The sequence below is a fragment of the Lasiosphaeria miniovina genome, assembly GCF_030549165.1.
Source record: "Lasiosphaeria miniovina strain SMH2392-1A chromosome Unknown B0T26scaffold_2, whole genome shotgun sequence".
NCBI lineage: Eukaryota > Fungi > Ascomycota > Sordariomycetes > Sordariales > Lasiosphaeriaceae > Lasiosphaeria > Lasiosphaeria miniovina.
The window spans coordinates 6691967-6706376 of record NW_026848221.1 but is presented as its reverse complement, the minus strand read 5'-3'; the positions used below and the strand labels follow the sequence as shown (position 1 = coordinate 6706376).

Genomic DNA, 14410 nt, shown 5'->3' with positions numbered 1-14410 from the left:
CAGGCGTACCTGCCTTCTCTTACATTCTTGTAATAGCACTATAGTTGTGTTCATTTCGAATGCTTGTTGTAAGACGGTATGGTGAGCTCCGCCCTGTCTACTGACGTTGTGTTGTAGCACTGATATAGGTTCTATCATATACACTTCGTCTTTACTGCTCTTACTACCTCGCAGTCCAGGCTTGTGGATTCGTGGCTATTACCGCAGTTTTGCACTTTCTTTCTAGCTGTTGGCATGGTCCTTGTTTTCCACAACTCTTGCAGTAGTGTGTGTTACTGTAGTGGCCTTTGACACACCACTTACAGGCTACTGGCTGTTTACAGGTATCTGGGTTATGTCCAAATCCTTGGCATCGCCGGCACTGCGTTGTAGTGCTAAAGGTCTTGTATTTTACTACCTTTAGGCCGGTACCTTCAATATTTAGGCCCTGGAGACAGGCTTTTTCATCTGATGAGCTCTCTACTGCAAATACTATAGAGCCTGCAGCTTGTCCTTCTTTTGGTTGAACTAGCCATCTTGGTTGGCCCTGGATGTCTATGTCGTTAGACTCCCAGCATTCGTGTTTAAACTGATTGAATTCGTTGTCATGTAGGTAGGTTGGGACGTTATGGGCTACTAGTTTCTTCCAAGTAGTGGGTTTCTTCTGGTTTGTTATAGGCCAGTGTTTCACTACTTCGATCCACTGGTCTTCAGCTTCCAAGAAGGCCTCTGGGGTGTTGTTTTTGGTGGTTGTTACCACTACGTTATCCTTTTCTGTTAGGTGTACTCGGGCAACTGCGTTATATTGTAGTGCCTCGTTGAACTGGTCCCTTGTAGTCTTTGGGACTAGTTTGTTTTCTTCATTGAAGTGGTTATCCGCTAGCTCAAAGACTACTTTATTGGTGTTCAGCTGTTTTGTCTTCGCCTTCGTCTTTGTTTTTGTCTTCGTGCTTGTAGTGGTTTTGGCTTTGGCCGTAGTTATATAGCCAGATTTTAAGCCAGCTACTAGTGCTTGTACATAGGTAGGTTTCTGGCTCTGGTTTTGGCCTTGGCCTTGGTTATAGTTGTTCACAGCGTTTTGAAGGTTCTGTACTTCTCTGTCAAAACTGTTCTGCAGTGTGTTGGCCTGTTTTACCAAGGATAGTGCAGCTTGTAGAAGGCTTACTACTGCTCCTTGGGTCTCTCGCTGTGCTAGTTGTACAGATTCAGTAGACTTGGCTGGTTGGCCCTCTGGCTTCAAGGGCATATTACAAGCCATTCGACTGTTAGGGTCGTCTGTCTGTAAGAGAGCACGGGCTCCATATGTTACGATCCTGGTTCAAAGGTGCAGAGGGCGTTGCCCGCCCGCTGCAGATTGGCTGGAACGGCACTTAGAGTGGGGCTCTCGCCAAGAGAAGGTGCATCCAATTAGAGAGTGCTCATTGGGGCCAGTGCCAAGGTGCACTGAGCATGTAAGGCAGAAACTCTGATTGGTTGCTCATAGTTCTATATAGGAGCTGGCAGAACGCTCCCCCTGGGAGAACGGTTCTGCAGCTATCAATACATCTGGTTAAGCACACATTGGTTGTGTGTTGAAAGCCTGTCTTTCGCAATCTGTGCACGATACTCCTTGTCTCCTGTCATCTCCTACCTGCCGTCCAGACCCCCACAATCCTAGGCCGGGCCTAGCTCCGTGGACCTGTTGTCCAGATTGTAACACCACAGGATGCTGGGGTTGGTAATTATAAAGATAGAACAAAGGGCAAGCTCCTATCGCACGGGTAATACAGTCAAATTGGAATGCCACTCAAAGTGTATGAGTACAGTGAATGTGTATTGCTTACTTGAAGAACCAAGCAAGAACTATCTAAGACCGTGGTTAACCACAGCTGATAACTCTACTTAAGAACCGTGGCCTGCCAGAAAGCTTGGTGAATTGGGTAGACTCGTTTTGCAGTGGTGTTACGATCCTGGTTCAGGCTCGCAGGGGGCTGCACGGAGCCTCCCGTTATTTGCTGACGCCAGGAAGTGAGCTAGTTCCCCGCTTCCCTCGAGTGCAGCCAATAACGAGGCGGTCAGTACGATCAGTATGGTCAGGGCGATCAGTGAGAGAACTGACCACACTGAGCACACTGACCGCACTGAGCACACTGACCGCACTGATCACCCAGGACCAACGCTCTGATTGGTCCGCCTTAGATAGATATATACGACGACCGTAGCCACGGTCTTAGATAGTTCTTGCTTGGTTCTTCAAGCAAGCAATACACATTCACTGCGCTCATACACTTTGAGTGGCATTCCGATTTGACTGTATTACCCGTGCGATAGGAGCTTGCCCTTTGTTCTATCTTCATAATTACCAACCCCAGCATTCTGTGGAGCCCGTGCTCCCTTACAGACAGACGACCCTGACAGTCGAGTGGTTTGTAATACTATGACAACCAATTAGAATCCTTATCCTATGTGCTCAGTGCGCTCCGTATGCTCAGTGCGCTCCAAGGCCAACTGAGCCGACTGGGCGTACTGATCATACTGAGCGTTCCCTGATTGGCTGCATCCACTTCGCCGAGAGCCCCGCCCTAAATGCCACTCCAGCCAATCTGTCGCGAGCGGGCAACGCCTACTGCACCTTTGAACCAGGATCGTAACACCAACGGCTACAGAACCTAGCTGTAAAACAGATGCTGGGAGCGTTCAGAAACTCTCCCTACAAGGCCTTAGTATTACAAACCACTTGACTGTTAGGGTCGTCTGTCTGTAAGGGAGCACGGGCTCCACAGAATGCTGGGGTTGGTAATTATGAAGATAGAACAAAGGGCAAGCTCCTATCGCACGGGTAATACAGTCAAATTGGAATGCCACTCAAAGTGTATGAGTGCAATGAATGTGTATTGCTTGCTTGAAGAACCAAGCAAGAACTATCTAAGACCGTGGGTACGGTCATCGTATATATCTAACTGTGTAACCAATAACAATGGTCCCACTGGCCCGTGGTCCCGAGACTTGCGGTCTCGGGACGCCGGGCGCGCGGGACACTGTCCCGCGTCCCCGACCTTAAGTGGTCCCGAACCTCGGGACCCAGGGACACTCCTAATTGGTTCCTTCCATGGGACGCTCCTGATTGGTCCACACCAAACTGAGCGTGCCCCACTATTGCGCATTTCGACAAGGATTCGTAACACTTAGCTCTTGCTTTCTTTATTTCCTCTAGTACACTAGGTAGATAGGCCGCCAGTCTTTGACTGGCCACGCCATACCCCTAGCTAGAGGCTGCATGCGTGTAATGAAGAAAAAAAAACTCCTATTTTTCCGTTGCTGAGATATATCTACTATCTTTGCGCCTGATCGGAATCTTATTCTAGCTACCACTATGCAGCTATGATACAGTTTCACGAGGTCGGCAGAGGAGAATTCAATTTGTACCATGCCACAGTCACTAGGTGAGCCACGAGATTATTTTCTTGAGGCCGGAACTCTTTCTTGTCAAGACGCGCACCAGAACTCTGATTAATAGGGCAGGGATACGATCAAAAGACAGACGCATTTATGGAGGCAGCAGCCAAAACTCGTCGACCCCCGAGGTAATACAAACAGCTAACTGGACATGCCTACATTGGTTACATATTCTACGTTGATCCACGAGCCTTAGTCTTAAAGATAGCAGGCCTCTCCCGTGGCCCTCGACGACATCCTTTACATTCAGCTTCAACATGCTTCGCCATAAAGAATCGAAATCCTCCCCTGCCAAGTACCGAGGTCGCCTATCTCGAAACCCCAATGCCGCACAATTTTCCCTGTCGGTTAATTGCCGTCTCCGTTTGATTGGACGCGTGCGCGGCGGACGCGACTTTCGAGATGGGGGGGAAGGGTCGGTTGGATATTGCCGGCCCCTTGGCACAGTGCCTGGACTCGGTACGGGCACACAAACAGGACATCCTGTCCATCCACGGCCAGTCGACGCAATCACGAACTCTGAATATGATGAAAAATTCCCGACGCGGGCTCCTGTGACCATGACCATGACGGCCATGGCGTGGAAAGGACTCGGCGCCACGGGGACGGTGCTGCTCCTAGCTGCTACCTGTATCCAGGACGGCGCCGCCCAAAACATCAACGTTGGCCGGCTGCTGCGCTTCTCGTGCAACCAGCTCGTCATCGAACGAACGGACCCCCTGGTGAGCCCGGGCATGAACCCGTCGCCGCACACGCACCAGATCGTCGGCGGCAACTCGTTCAACGTCACCATGGACCCGGTGACCATGGACCCGGCCACGGCCTCGACCTGCACGACATGCACCTTCTCCGAGGACTTCAGCGACTACTGGACCGCCAGCCTGTACTTTCGCTCGCCCGAGAACGGCTCGTACAGGATGGTTCCGCAGCAGTACGGCTTTACTGGCCTTGATGGCGTGCGGCACCCGCAGAGCGGCGGCATTACCATCTACTACATGACACCCTACCGCAGCGCGAACCAGCATGTGACAGCCTTCAAGCCGGTAATATCCCTTCGTACATGATGAATGATTCTGATCATTTTGCTCGGTTCATTTTACTCCCTGGAGGGCCGAGTGGCTCGCTGACTCGGAAAGAAAACAAACAGGGCTTCCGAATGCTCGCAGGCGACCCGACGCTGCGCAGCCGCAAAGGGCACAACCCGGGCATCTGCCACCGGTGCCAGGGCAACAGCCAGAGCATCGGGGCGCCGTGCGCGGGGCCCGCCGACACGTTCGAGTTCCCGGCCACGCCGTGCTCGGGCGGAATCCGCGCGACCGTCATCTTCCCGTCGTGCTGGGACGGACAGAACCTCGACAGTCCGGACCACAAGAGCCACATGGCCTACTCGCCCGGCAGCGGCGGCCTGCTGGCGGGGGCGGCCTGTCCGGCATCGCACCCGGTGCGCGTGCCGCAGGTCATGTACGAGGTCACGTGGAACACGACGCAGTTCAATGACCCGCGGTATTTTCAGGGCGGCCGCCAGCCGTTTGTGTATAGCTTCGGTGATGCTACCGGCCACGGCCAGCACGGCGACTACCTGTTTGGGTGGAAGGGCGACGCCCTGCAGCGGGGCATGGACGCGGTTCTCGGTGACAGCTGCGTTAATGACGAGTGTCCTGTCCTCAAGTCTCAGTCGGCCGAGGAAGTTCTGAAGTGTACCAAGGAGACGCAGGTGCTGGGCGAGTTGGTTGGGAGGAACGGTGAATGTGAGTCGTGCCCAGTCAACGCATTTACTTCTATGGGGATGGATTGCTTTCTGACACTCGACGCAGGGCTCGACGCACTTCCTGGGAACGTGCCTATCACGTAATTGCATCGAGATGATTCATCGCCTACACAGGGACTCGGACCTGGGAGGACAGTTGCTAGCGAGGTCTTGATATGAAGATAGACAAGTGCCATTGAGTTGCAAGAACTCTCCGGATCTACATGGTGTTGTGCCCTGCAGATGCTCGCCTGCGGCAATGGCAGTGTCGTCAACGCTCGCTGTGCCTGGTAGCTAATAATCAAAACAAAACCGATCGTATAGCCAGCCACGCCAGTTCGCATATAGAGCATATGTGCGATATTGGGCAGGAATTCGTCCTCCATGCCCCATTCACGCCCAGCAACATAATTGAAATCCCGGCCGCAGTCTCAGGTTTGCTATATGATAACGCAGCCAGCTGGTTTACCCCAATTCACGTATGCTACCATGTGAATAAACCTTGTCACATCATTCCGGGTGCCCCGGTATCCCCCCACAGGTGTACTTCTTCAGCCAGGTCCATACCCAGATGACCACCCGTTGGACTGCAGCCTATTTAAGTAGATGAAGATAGTGCTGAGGGTCAGTTGATTTGCGAACATTTTTAATAGCATCTGATATCTCACTTGAAAGCTCTCCCGGGTAGCAGTTTTGGTCGTCTACAATGTCTACCTCGACAAGCGAGAAGGGACAATGCTCCCGCTGCCCTCATCGCCTGACGGATCATGCCGACAAGAAGTCTCATAGTGCAAGAAATTCCACAAGCGATGGTACATCTACCAGTGCAGATCGTATAGTTATGTAGACCACAAAGATATCAATTCAGATAAGTAGAGGATATGCCCTCGTCCATGCAGCTGCGATCATTTTGAACACATCATCTTCTAATTGCCGTTGCTCATTTGTTTTTGTGGACACCCGCTGTCGGGTATCTCTTGCTTCTGGCGGCATCGGCTTACCTTCCCAGTGGAAGATTTTCGAGTAAATTGTAAGGCATAGGTGATGGTATCCAGTCCACAAGTAATTACAATCTGCTAATCTAGAAATCAGCCCCCTGATAACCATGGGTGTGCCGGAGCTGTTTCCAACGCTGAAGGATAGGGCGTAAGGTCATGCGGGCAACCCCCGCCACTAAACCCGGTCTGGAGGTAGTGGGGATGACCCTTTGATGTACTATTGGATTCCGACATTACACATTGACAGAGAATGAAGTCCAACGTACTAATAGCGACAATGTTGTTGCGGGGGAATAGCTAGAAATATATCCAGTAGTAGGAAGGTAGTGTCAGATCGGGCGTTATCGTAATTGTTGGAATTGTCGCAATTTGACTCGCTATCGCTAATAAGTTAGTTAGCCGGCGGCTTCGTTACTAGCGCTAAAGACTTCAAGGAAGACCTAGCTACGACGTAGATGTGGTGCTAGGAAGTCTATTCCGAGATAATTGTCAACGCTAGGGACAACTCCTTTACCTCTAACCTCGAATTCGATACTGAAACCTACGAGTATGTGTCAACCACCCTTTTATTATGATGGGATCAAAATAATCGCACGTTTATGAGGAACGGCGACATACCTTGGAAATTACGGCTGCATGCCTGAAATTACGAACGCAGCGCTGTAGGGGAACGTTGGCGAGGTCAATGCTGGGGAGTAGGGGAGGCGGGATTGAGATTGGTATGGCAAACCTCCTTGAAGACTATAGAACCCAAATCCCCCCACCCCCCGGGCTCGACCGCCTCCCTGAACAGGGCATGGACATGCCGGGCATGAGCGCGTGAGAGGGGCAGGTGTTTTGTTCCGCATGATACCGAGTTGGACGGTTTGAAGTGTGAGGTGGCGCTTGTTTCTTTTCTTCGTTTGATACTTTGATAGTTCTAGCCCGAGAGAAACCATGCCGCGTGATTTAACAACTGCTGAGTATCCGTGTGTAGACCCTCTGGGTCTTTTCTATGTCAGTAAGAGCATTTATTCTCTGGTTATTGACTATGGGTGTTTCCTAAACCACTAGGTTAGCTCTTCTAGTTATCCCTACAAGAGTTTGCACCTCGGTAAGTATGTAGCTGTTTCTGAAATGTAACTCCGATGAAGCTAAGGCGGTTCCGGCAAGCATCAGTTTAGAGGATTTATGGCACTTGTCTACCGTGTGGCAACTCGCGAAGACTTTATCTCACAATATACAAGGGCCAATGATGTATCGTGTGCATGTAATATTGATTGGTGTGGCTACGCGCATAGTAATTGCTGGGAGCGACTAGAGACTCTGAATAGGCTAACTTGTAAAGGTATACAAACGCCGGTTTTGGCTCCTATCCCAGATGGTCCATCCCAGTAACCCAGCCTTTAGCCCCTGTATTCCGTATGAAAGTGCCCCAGATTGTGTAGTAGTGGCCCATCCATGTTGCCTGGCCATTCTATTGCCGGTAGTTGAAAGAGATAGGAAATAAAGGAGATCCCAAAAGATATTCCGTGACGACCCGTGGAAAGAAAGGACTCCTCAAAAGAAAGCCGCGCCAAACATTACTCTAACCTCAAATCCCACCGTATCCCGTAAACTCCGTTGTGCTGATTCCCATGTGCTGACTGCGATGTGCTGCAATTTGGCTACTAACCAGCGCCCAATTCAGTGTTGGGGATGAAAACAAAAAGAGCTGTGCTAGTGAGGTTCGGTCGTTTATTTTCAATGTGTTGTTGCGAGCGGCCACTCTACCAAAAGACAAACCAGGCACATGCTGCCTGACAGTATAGGCAACAGCAGCTACTTGGTCGCAACTCCCACATAATGTCTGAAGGCGAAAACGATCTTAAGATCCGGTGACTCGCTTCGTGGGGAGCCGCAGGAGGCGTCTGACGAAGCCGACGAGTCGGAACCATTAGCTGGTCCCCCTCCAGAAAATAGACGCTCTGAAGGCGGGGAATCCTCGCGATGACCCGCGGCGGCGGCCAGCCCCTGTTACAATCTGGACAACAGAGTCCACGGAGCTAGGCCCGGCCTAGGATTGTGGGGTCTGGGACGGCAGGTAGGAGATTGCTAGAAGGCAAGGAGTATCGTGCACAGATTGCGAGAGGCACTGCTCTCAACACACAACCAATGTATGCTTAACCAGATGCATTGATAGCTGCAGAACCGTCTCTCCCTGAGAGCGTACTGCCAGCTCCTATATAGAACTATGAACAACCAATCAGAGTACCTTCTCCATGCTCTGCGGGTCCTAGGACGATCTGTCAATAGATCGCCTTGGGCCCCACTAATGCCCTGCTCCGTGCGCCCTCCCTGGTCTTGGCAACAGATCGCACAGAGCACTCCCTAATTGGCTGCATCCATTTTGCCGAGAGCCCCGCCCTAATTATAAATGCCGCTCCAGCCAATCTGTCGCGGGGCGGGCAGCGCTCACTGCACCTCTGAACCAGGATCGTAACAGCCCCCCATCATGGTCTACCCACTTCTCGGGTACCTGGATGGGCGCACCATCAGCGCCGCCCTCGATGATGGCAGTGGCATTGCTGTCCTTCGTTGCAGCGGCCCGCATCTCATTGGCCGCGCGCCACTCGGTGTATCCTTCCACATTGGCTGGGCGGAACAGGCACCATGCCAAGACCCGCGACCAGTTCTGCCATGTCTCTTGGTCTGAACCAATCATTTTGCTGTACTCCATGTCCAAGTAAATGATCAAATTCACACGGGGCATTACAGGGTACGGGTCGACAGCTGTGGGTGGAACAACATATGCTTGGACGACGCGGACCCGGCCGTTGTGGAAGGATATCACAATCGGCTACAGGAATGATAGTTATGGGTTAGCTTTGGCGGAAGGGAGAGGGTTAGCTTTGGCGGAAGGGAGAGGGTTAGCTTTGGCGGAAGGGAGAAAGGGGTTGCTCACGGCAATGGGAGTCCCCCACGGATCGGGATCGAGGCGCTCGCGGATAGCCCGAAGCCTTTTGGTTATCAGGCAAAATAAGACTTTCATCTCGGCCATTGACATTTTGCCCTTGTCGACGTTCTCCATCACGTTGCTCATAAGGAGACAGCCTTGCCAGTCGCCAATCTCAATCATCTGCTCGACGGACTAGTAAATGTTGAAGCGTATGTCGTCCGCTTTGCCCACGGCGAGATATCTCTCTATGCCATCATACCACTGTAGAGGTCGTAGGTGGGCAGCACTGGCGTCCGAGTACGGCTCTGAATGTTTCTGTACTGTCCGGGTGCATGTTGCTAGATGCATGAGCCAGTTAAGAGCCGATATGGGTACGGGGCTCAAGTGCTTTCTGGCATAGTCGGTGAGCTGAGGGGGCTTGGTGAAGTGGTCGCTGTCGCGATGATGGATTCGCTCCGCTGGCGGGGTGATATTCTTGACATGGGCAATCAACGGTCCGATATCTTGCGGCGAAGGCAGCCAGTCTGGTGCATCTGCAGCCGATTGCGGGTAGATGTTGCGCGTCGTAAGGATGCCGGAATCAATTGGGAATTGCTCGATGGTGCCCTTGACAAAGTCGCTCCACATGAGCTTGAGGAAGCTAAAGCCTAGAACCTTCTCGACCGGCTCTATGCTGCCATCGCCACCGTCGGGTGGAGGAGTTGAAGATATGGTGATGCGAAGTGAGGTGGGTGGGCTACTCAAACGATTATTTGGTTCCCGAGCGGCGATGCGTTTCTGGAAGCGCTAGGCGTTAGTTATCGAGGCGCCAACCTCGGAGGAGGGGCATCGTATTACGAAGCCCTGAAGGGATGTACCTCGGTAGGTCCTGCTGAGTTTGGCGGCAGCCAATCAGGAGTGTTCCGTGTCTCGAACACGGAACGCGGAACTGAGTTTGGAGATAGCCAATTAGGGGTGTCCCGTAATCCGGTCGCGGAATACGAAACCTTTGGGTACGTCCCGTATTCCGGCCACGGAATCCGGAACCCTGCAACGAAGGCTATTTGGCCCCCTCAGATAGATATATACCATGACCGTAGCCACGGTCTTGGATAGCTCTTGCTTGAGGAATCAAGCAAGCAAGACACATTCACTGCACTCATATACTTTGAGTGGCATTCTAATTTGGCTGTACTACCCGTGCGATAGGAGCTTGCCCTTTGTTCTATCTTCATAATTACCAACCCCAGCATTCTGTGGAGCCCGTGCTCCCTTACAGACAGACGACCCCAATAGTCGAGTGGTTTGTAATATCTATATAGGAAGCTAGAGGAACGCTCTCTGGGAGTTGGTTCCTCAGCTATCAATGTATATAGTTTATCATTTATTGCTTGACTGATTGAGAGTGAGACTCTCGCAATCTGTGCACTATTGTTTGCCCCTTATACTCCACATTACCTATGTGGTTCGCCGCACTACAGCTCACCCACCCCCACCCTCACAGTCCTAGACCGGGTGTAGCTTCGTGGAACTCTCGGTGTTCCAGATTGTAACACGAACCGTACGTACGAAGGAAGGAAAGAAGGACCGAGTCAGAATCGAGCTTACGCTAGGCGCGACGGGATTTTCTTATACGGTTAGACATTACGATTAGCGCGATAAAGTAGGGAAGAAGATTCACGGCTAGGGAGGGCTTCGACTAACGGGAAGGCGTTGGTTATCGGGGCGCCAACTTCAGAGGAGGGGTATTGTATTACGAATCCCCGAGGAAATTCACGATAGTGGGGCACGCCCAGTTTGGTGCCAGCCAGTCAGGAGTGTCCCCGGGTCCCGGAACATAGGACGCGGGACCGCGGAACTTGGCCTAGGGGGCCGGGGTCCCGGAGCACGGGACTGCGGGACAGCGGGACACTACTGATTGGTCTACCTATATAGATATATACTATGACCGTAGCCACGGTGTAAGGAAAGAGCCCTAACCCACACACACGACCAACTCACACGCGTACCGAGCGGGCTAAGATCTCACTCCTTTGTCATGACCTCTCGCCCGCCCTGCCCTGCACTCTGTCATGTACATAAGCAGTGGCCCTCGCCCCCTTCGTTTGCCAGAGCAGGTTAAAGTCTCTTACCAATACCAGTCATTGCTCGCTCTCTTCAGCACTTTCATTGTGACTACCTTGATCAGGCGTACCTGCTTTCACTTACACACGGTCTTAGCTAGAGCTTGCTTGGTTCCTCAAGCAAGCAATATACATCCATTGCACTCATACACCTTGAGTGGCATTCCAGTTTGGTTGTGTTTACCGTGCGACCAGTAGCTTGCCCTTTGTTTAGTCTTCATAATTACCAACCCAGCAACCTTCTCTGTGGAGCCCCTGCTCCCGTACAGACAGACGATCCTAACAGTCGAGTGGTTTGTAATATCCAGTCATTACGGGACTTTTAGAGCGGTAATACGCCCTGCTCTCGCCGTTAGTTCCCCGTTACTATTACGTACGCCATTACGGTTCACAAGTCACAGGGAGCTACGCTTGACAGGGCTGTGCTTGATATCTCTAAGCGGGATTTCTCTTCAAGGCTTACTTATATAGCTGTCTCACGCGTTACTAGTCTACAGGGCTTGATGTTTGACATTCCTTTTGCCCTGGACCAAATCCAGGTCAAGAATGATGTTATAGGTGCCTTGCGTGTGGCGGATTACCAGCGCCGTGTTGATGCCGGCGAGGTGTTGGTTCCGGGTGTAGCCTAGATATCAGAATTGACTTTTCTGCCTGAACACCATGCTATTTACGTTGCGCCGCCGGAGGCATCCGTTCAACTGACCCCTTCCTGACTGGTCAGGTAGCTTATTTTAGGGTTTTTACTCGATGTGGCTCTTTACAACAGCTGTTACTTGCAACTGCGTTACCCCGGGCCGCTTTGGTGGCGCAGGCTCCAGACCCTAGGTGACTGGAAGGTCGAGATCTATATGTTCAAGACTTACGGTGTAAGTCAAAAAGTCAGGAAAAGGAGGTTCTCTGGCGTTGAAGATGCTCTTGTAGTAGACAGGGGCATCAACGCACCCACCGGGGTAAGCAGTCTGACTGTCAGGCCTATCTGGGCCGTACTTAGAAGCGCCATACCTCTTTTTCTACCTGGGCCGGCCTACAGGAGTTGACTGCGAATGACCTCAATCAACCACGCAGGAAAACAACACACTTTGGCTGTCAACAATGCGAGGTGGCACTCTCTAGCTTAGATGAGTGCTGGTACAAGTAGCATACCGAACAATAGGTGTAAAAATTGACGATTCCTTGTACCTGTACTCTTTCTGGATTCCTGAGCAACTATTGGATCAAAAAGTCTTGGCTGATAAGGTAGTTTAACTAATGCCGAAGCTGGTCCCCAAGATGAGTGTGGGGAAATAGGTGTGGGCCACAGGCCAGGCCGTGCACGGATCATACGCTAAAAAGGATGCGACCAATCAGGACTAAGCATCTACGCCAGCGCCCCCAAGTCAAACAACTCATTCTCCTGGGGCCTCGGAAAACCCGAGGCCCTTGGGCCTGGCTGTCGGGAGCGAAACCAAGAGTCCGAGGCCACTTAGCCAGTGGGTTGGCTCTAGACCGGACGTCCTCGGACTCCCAAGGCTTCCCAAACTCGGCCTGGCCAATGACCGCGGACCAACTGCTAAGGGGCTCGCCGGAGGAAGCTCCAACTAAAAACAGCTGGGTCGCGAAAGGATCGAATACCTATCGCACCACTGGATCAACTAGCAAATCGAAGTACCTTTACTAGGTCTTCTCCAAATCGCCGCTCACTGTGTCTGTACCCTGGAATAACACAAGCTCACACTTGTATCACATATGACCTGGCCATGCCGTATTACCGCATATGTGACCCTCCCGAGCTTGCGACTCAGCCATCCCAACCGGCCCGGCCAGGTAGGCGTCTTGGCTTGGAAGGCCTGACAAGTAGACCGAGCAGGATTGACCCAACATGAAATTCTTGGCGACGTGCAAATTTATTTTGTCACAACGCCCCGGATCCTCCCGTGACGCCTGAAAACTGGTCAACCCAATTTGAGGCTGGTCGGACCTGTCGCGAAACAGGATGGCCCGGATCACCCAAGTCGAGTGAGTGATTCATATCGACCATCCATTTCACTCCACAGAGCCCAAGTGCAGCCCGTAGAGCCGAAACGAAACAGTAAGTTGAGACACCAAGTTGAGGCCTGCAGTTGGGAGCTGGCCATGATCGCCGACCTGCCCGAGGTCTCGAAATAGACTGTGGAAAAAAGATATAAAGGGATGAAGTCTTCGTCTCTGAGAGACGCAATTTTGGACAACACCAATAACCGCAACAACAACAGGAACAACATCAAAGACACCACCACCATTACTACAACTACAACCACAAAGCCCCCTCTCGCAGCTTGGTAACCAACCATCGTCCAATATTCAACATGCGTGCCACCACCGCTCTCCTCCTCGTTGGCGGGCTCGCTAGCACCGCCCTCGGTGCCGCCACCAAGATGTTCAGCGACGAGAACTGGTATGTGGCATGAGCTCCTTGCAGGGATGCGCCAGTCACTTTCCACGTTATGGAAATGGACTAATTCTGCCCAGTGAGACCGAGATCACCGGTTCGAAGGTGGTGTTCAACGGGTTTGCCACCGGCGATGCCATCATCCCGCCCGAAGCCAAGGCCATTAAAGTTGACTCTAGGTCCGATGTTTGGAGTGCCTACCAGGGAAAAGAAGGGGACGGCTGCTTTGGAAAACTCTTTGGGTCCCTCAAGAATGAAGAGTGCGTCAAGTTGGGCCCTGAAAATGGCATTGTCTGCACCCGTCTATGTTCCGGGGGGCTGGGAGGGGGCAATTGCGCGCCGACAGAGATCACAGACAAGGATGAGTAGAAAGTACTGGCTTACTATTACTCCAGGGAGTGCCACATTTGAGGTTGCTTAGGTTGCTGAGTCATGTTCGAGATTTCTGCCTTCGATTTGTATAATACTGCACGTCGTAACTTGAATCTCCTTGTCAGTCTTCACTATTTCAACTCCTTTCATTCCTCTTTCTTCACCACCATCAATGTCGACGGGGCCATGCATTGCCCCGGAAGGCAGGACAGCTTGCTCCGGGTCAAGAGTGGTGGGCTGACTGATATCTCCCGATCGCGAGAAATGCCTTGTGCCGCCGGCCCCCAGAAAGACTCCGGAGGCGTCAGCATGCCAGCCCGTTGCTGCCTGCGACATTCAACACGGTCTTGTAGTTCTCCAAAACAGAATCAATGATAGCTTCGTCACCACAATTAACTTAATTAGTTGTTTGAGGACATATCACGTGGCCTGCCCTCCGTTGTCTTCAAACAT

At 51.9% G+C, this 14410-nt stretch overlaps 4 protein-coding genes across 4 annotated transcripts; 2 read left to right on the top strand and 2 right to left on the bottom strand.

Annotated features, from left to right (window-relative positions):
* Nucleotides 1–2897: 2897 nt before the first annotated feature.
* Nucleotides 2898–3124, bottom strand: B0T26DRAFT_699125 (uncharacterized protein; the record flags this gene model as incomplete). The annotated part of the gene is made up of 1 exon (XM_060441455.1): nucleotides 2898–3124. A coding segment is annotated over one exon (203 nt), but the record flags the coding sequence as incomplete, so codon positions are not given.
* An 865-nt stretch (nucleotides 3125–3989) lies between these two features.
* On the top strand, nucleotides 3990–5266 carry B0T26DRAFT_638474 (uncharacterized protein; the record flags this gene model as incomplete). Its single annotated transcript, XM_060437039.1, has 3 exons — nucleotides 3990–4457; nucleotides 4562–5162; nucleotides 5229–5266. The coding sequence occupies 3 exons, from the start codon at nucleotides 3990–3992 to the stop codon at nucleotides 5264–5266; spliced, it is 1107 nt and encodes a 368-aa protein (XP_060301589.1).
* A 3282-nt stretch (nucleotides 5267–8548) lies between these two features.
* On the bottom strand, nucleotides 8549–9905 carry B0T26DRAFT_673216 (uncharacterized protein; the record flags this gene model as incomplete). The annotated part of the gene is made up of 4 exons (XM_060439569.1): nucleotides 8549–8977; nucleotides 9083–9268; nucleotides 9398–9744; nucleotides 9890–9905. 4 exons carry the CDS (start codon nucleotides 9903–9905, stop codon nucleotides 8549–8551), a joined length of 978 nt encoding a protein of 325 aa, XP_060301588.1.
* A 3597-nt stretch (nucleotides 9906–13502) lies between these two features.
* Nucleotides 13503–13954, top strand: B0T26DRAFT_639841 (uncharacterized protein; the record flags this gene model as incomplete). Its single annotated transcript, XM_060437172.1, has 2 exons — nucleotides 13503–13591; nucleotides 13666–13954. 2 exons carry the CDS (start codon nucleotides 13503–13505, stop codon nucleotides 13952–13954), a joined length of 378 nt encoding a protein of 125 aa, XP_060301587.1.
* Between the last annotated feature and the right edge of the window lie 456 nt (nucleotides 13955–14410).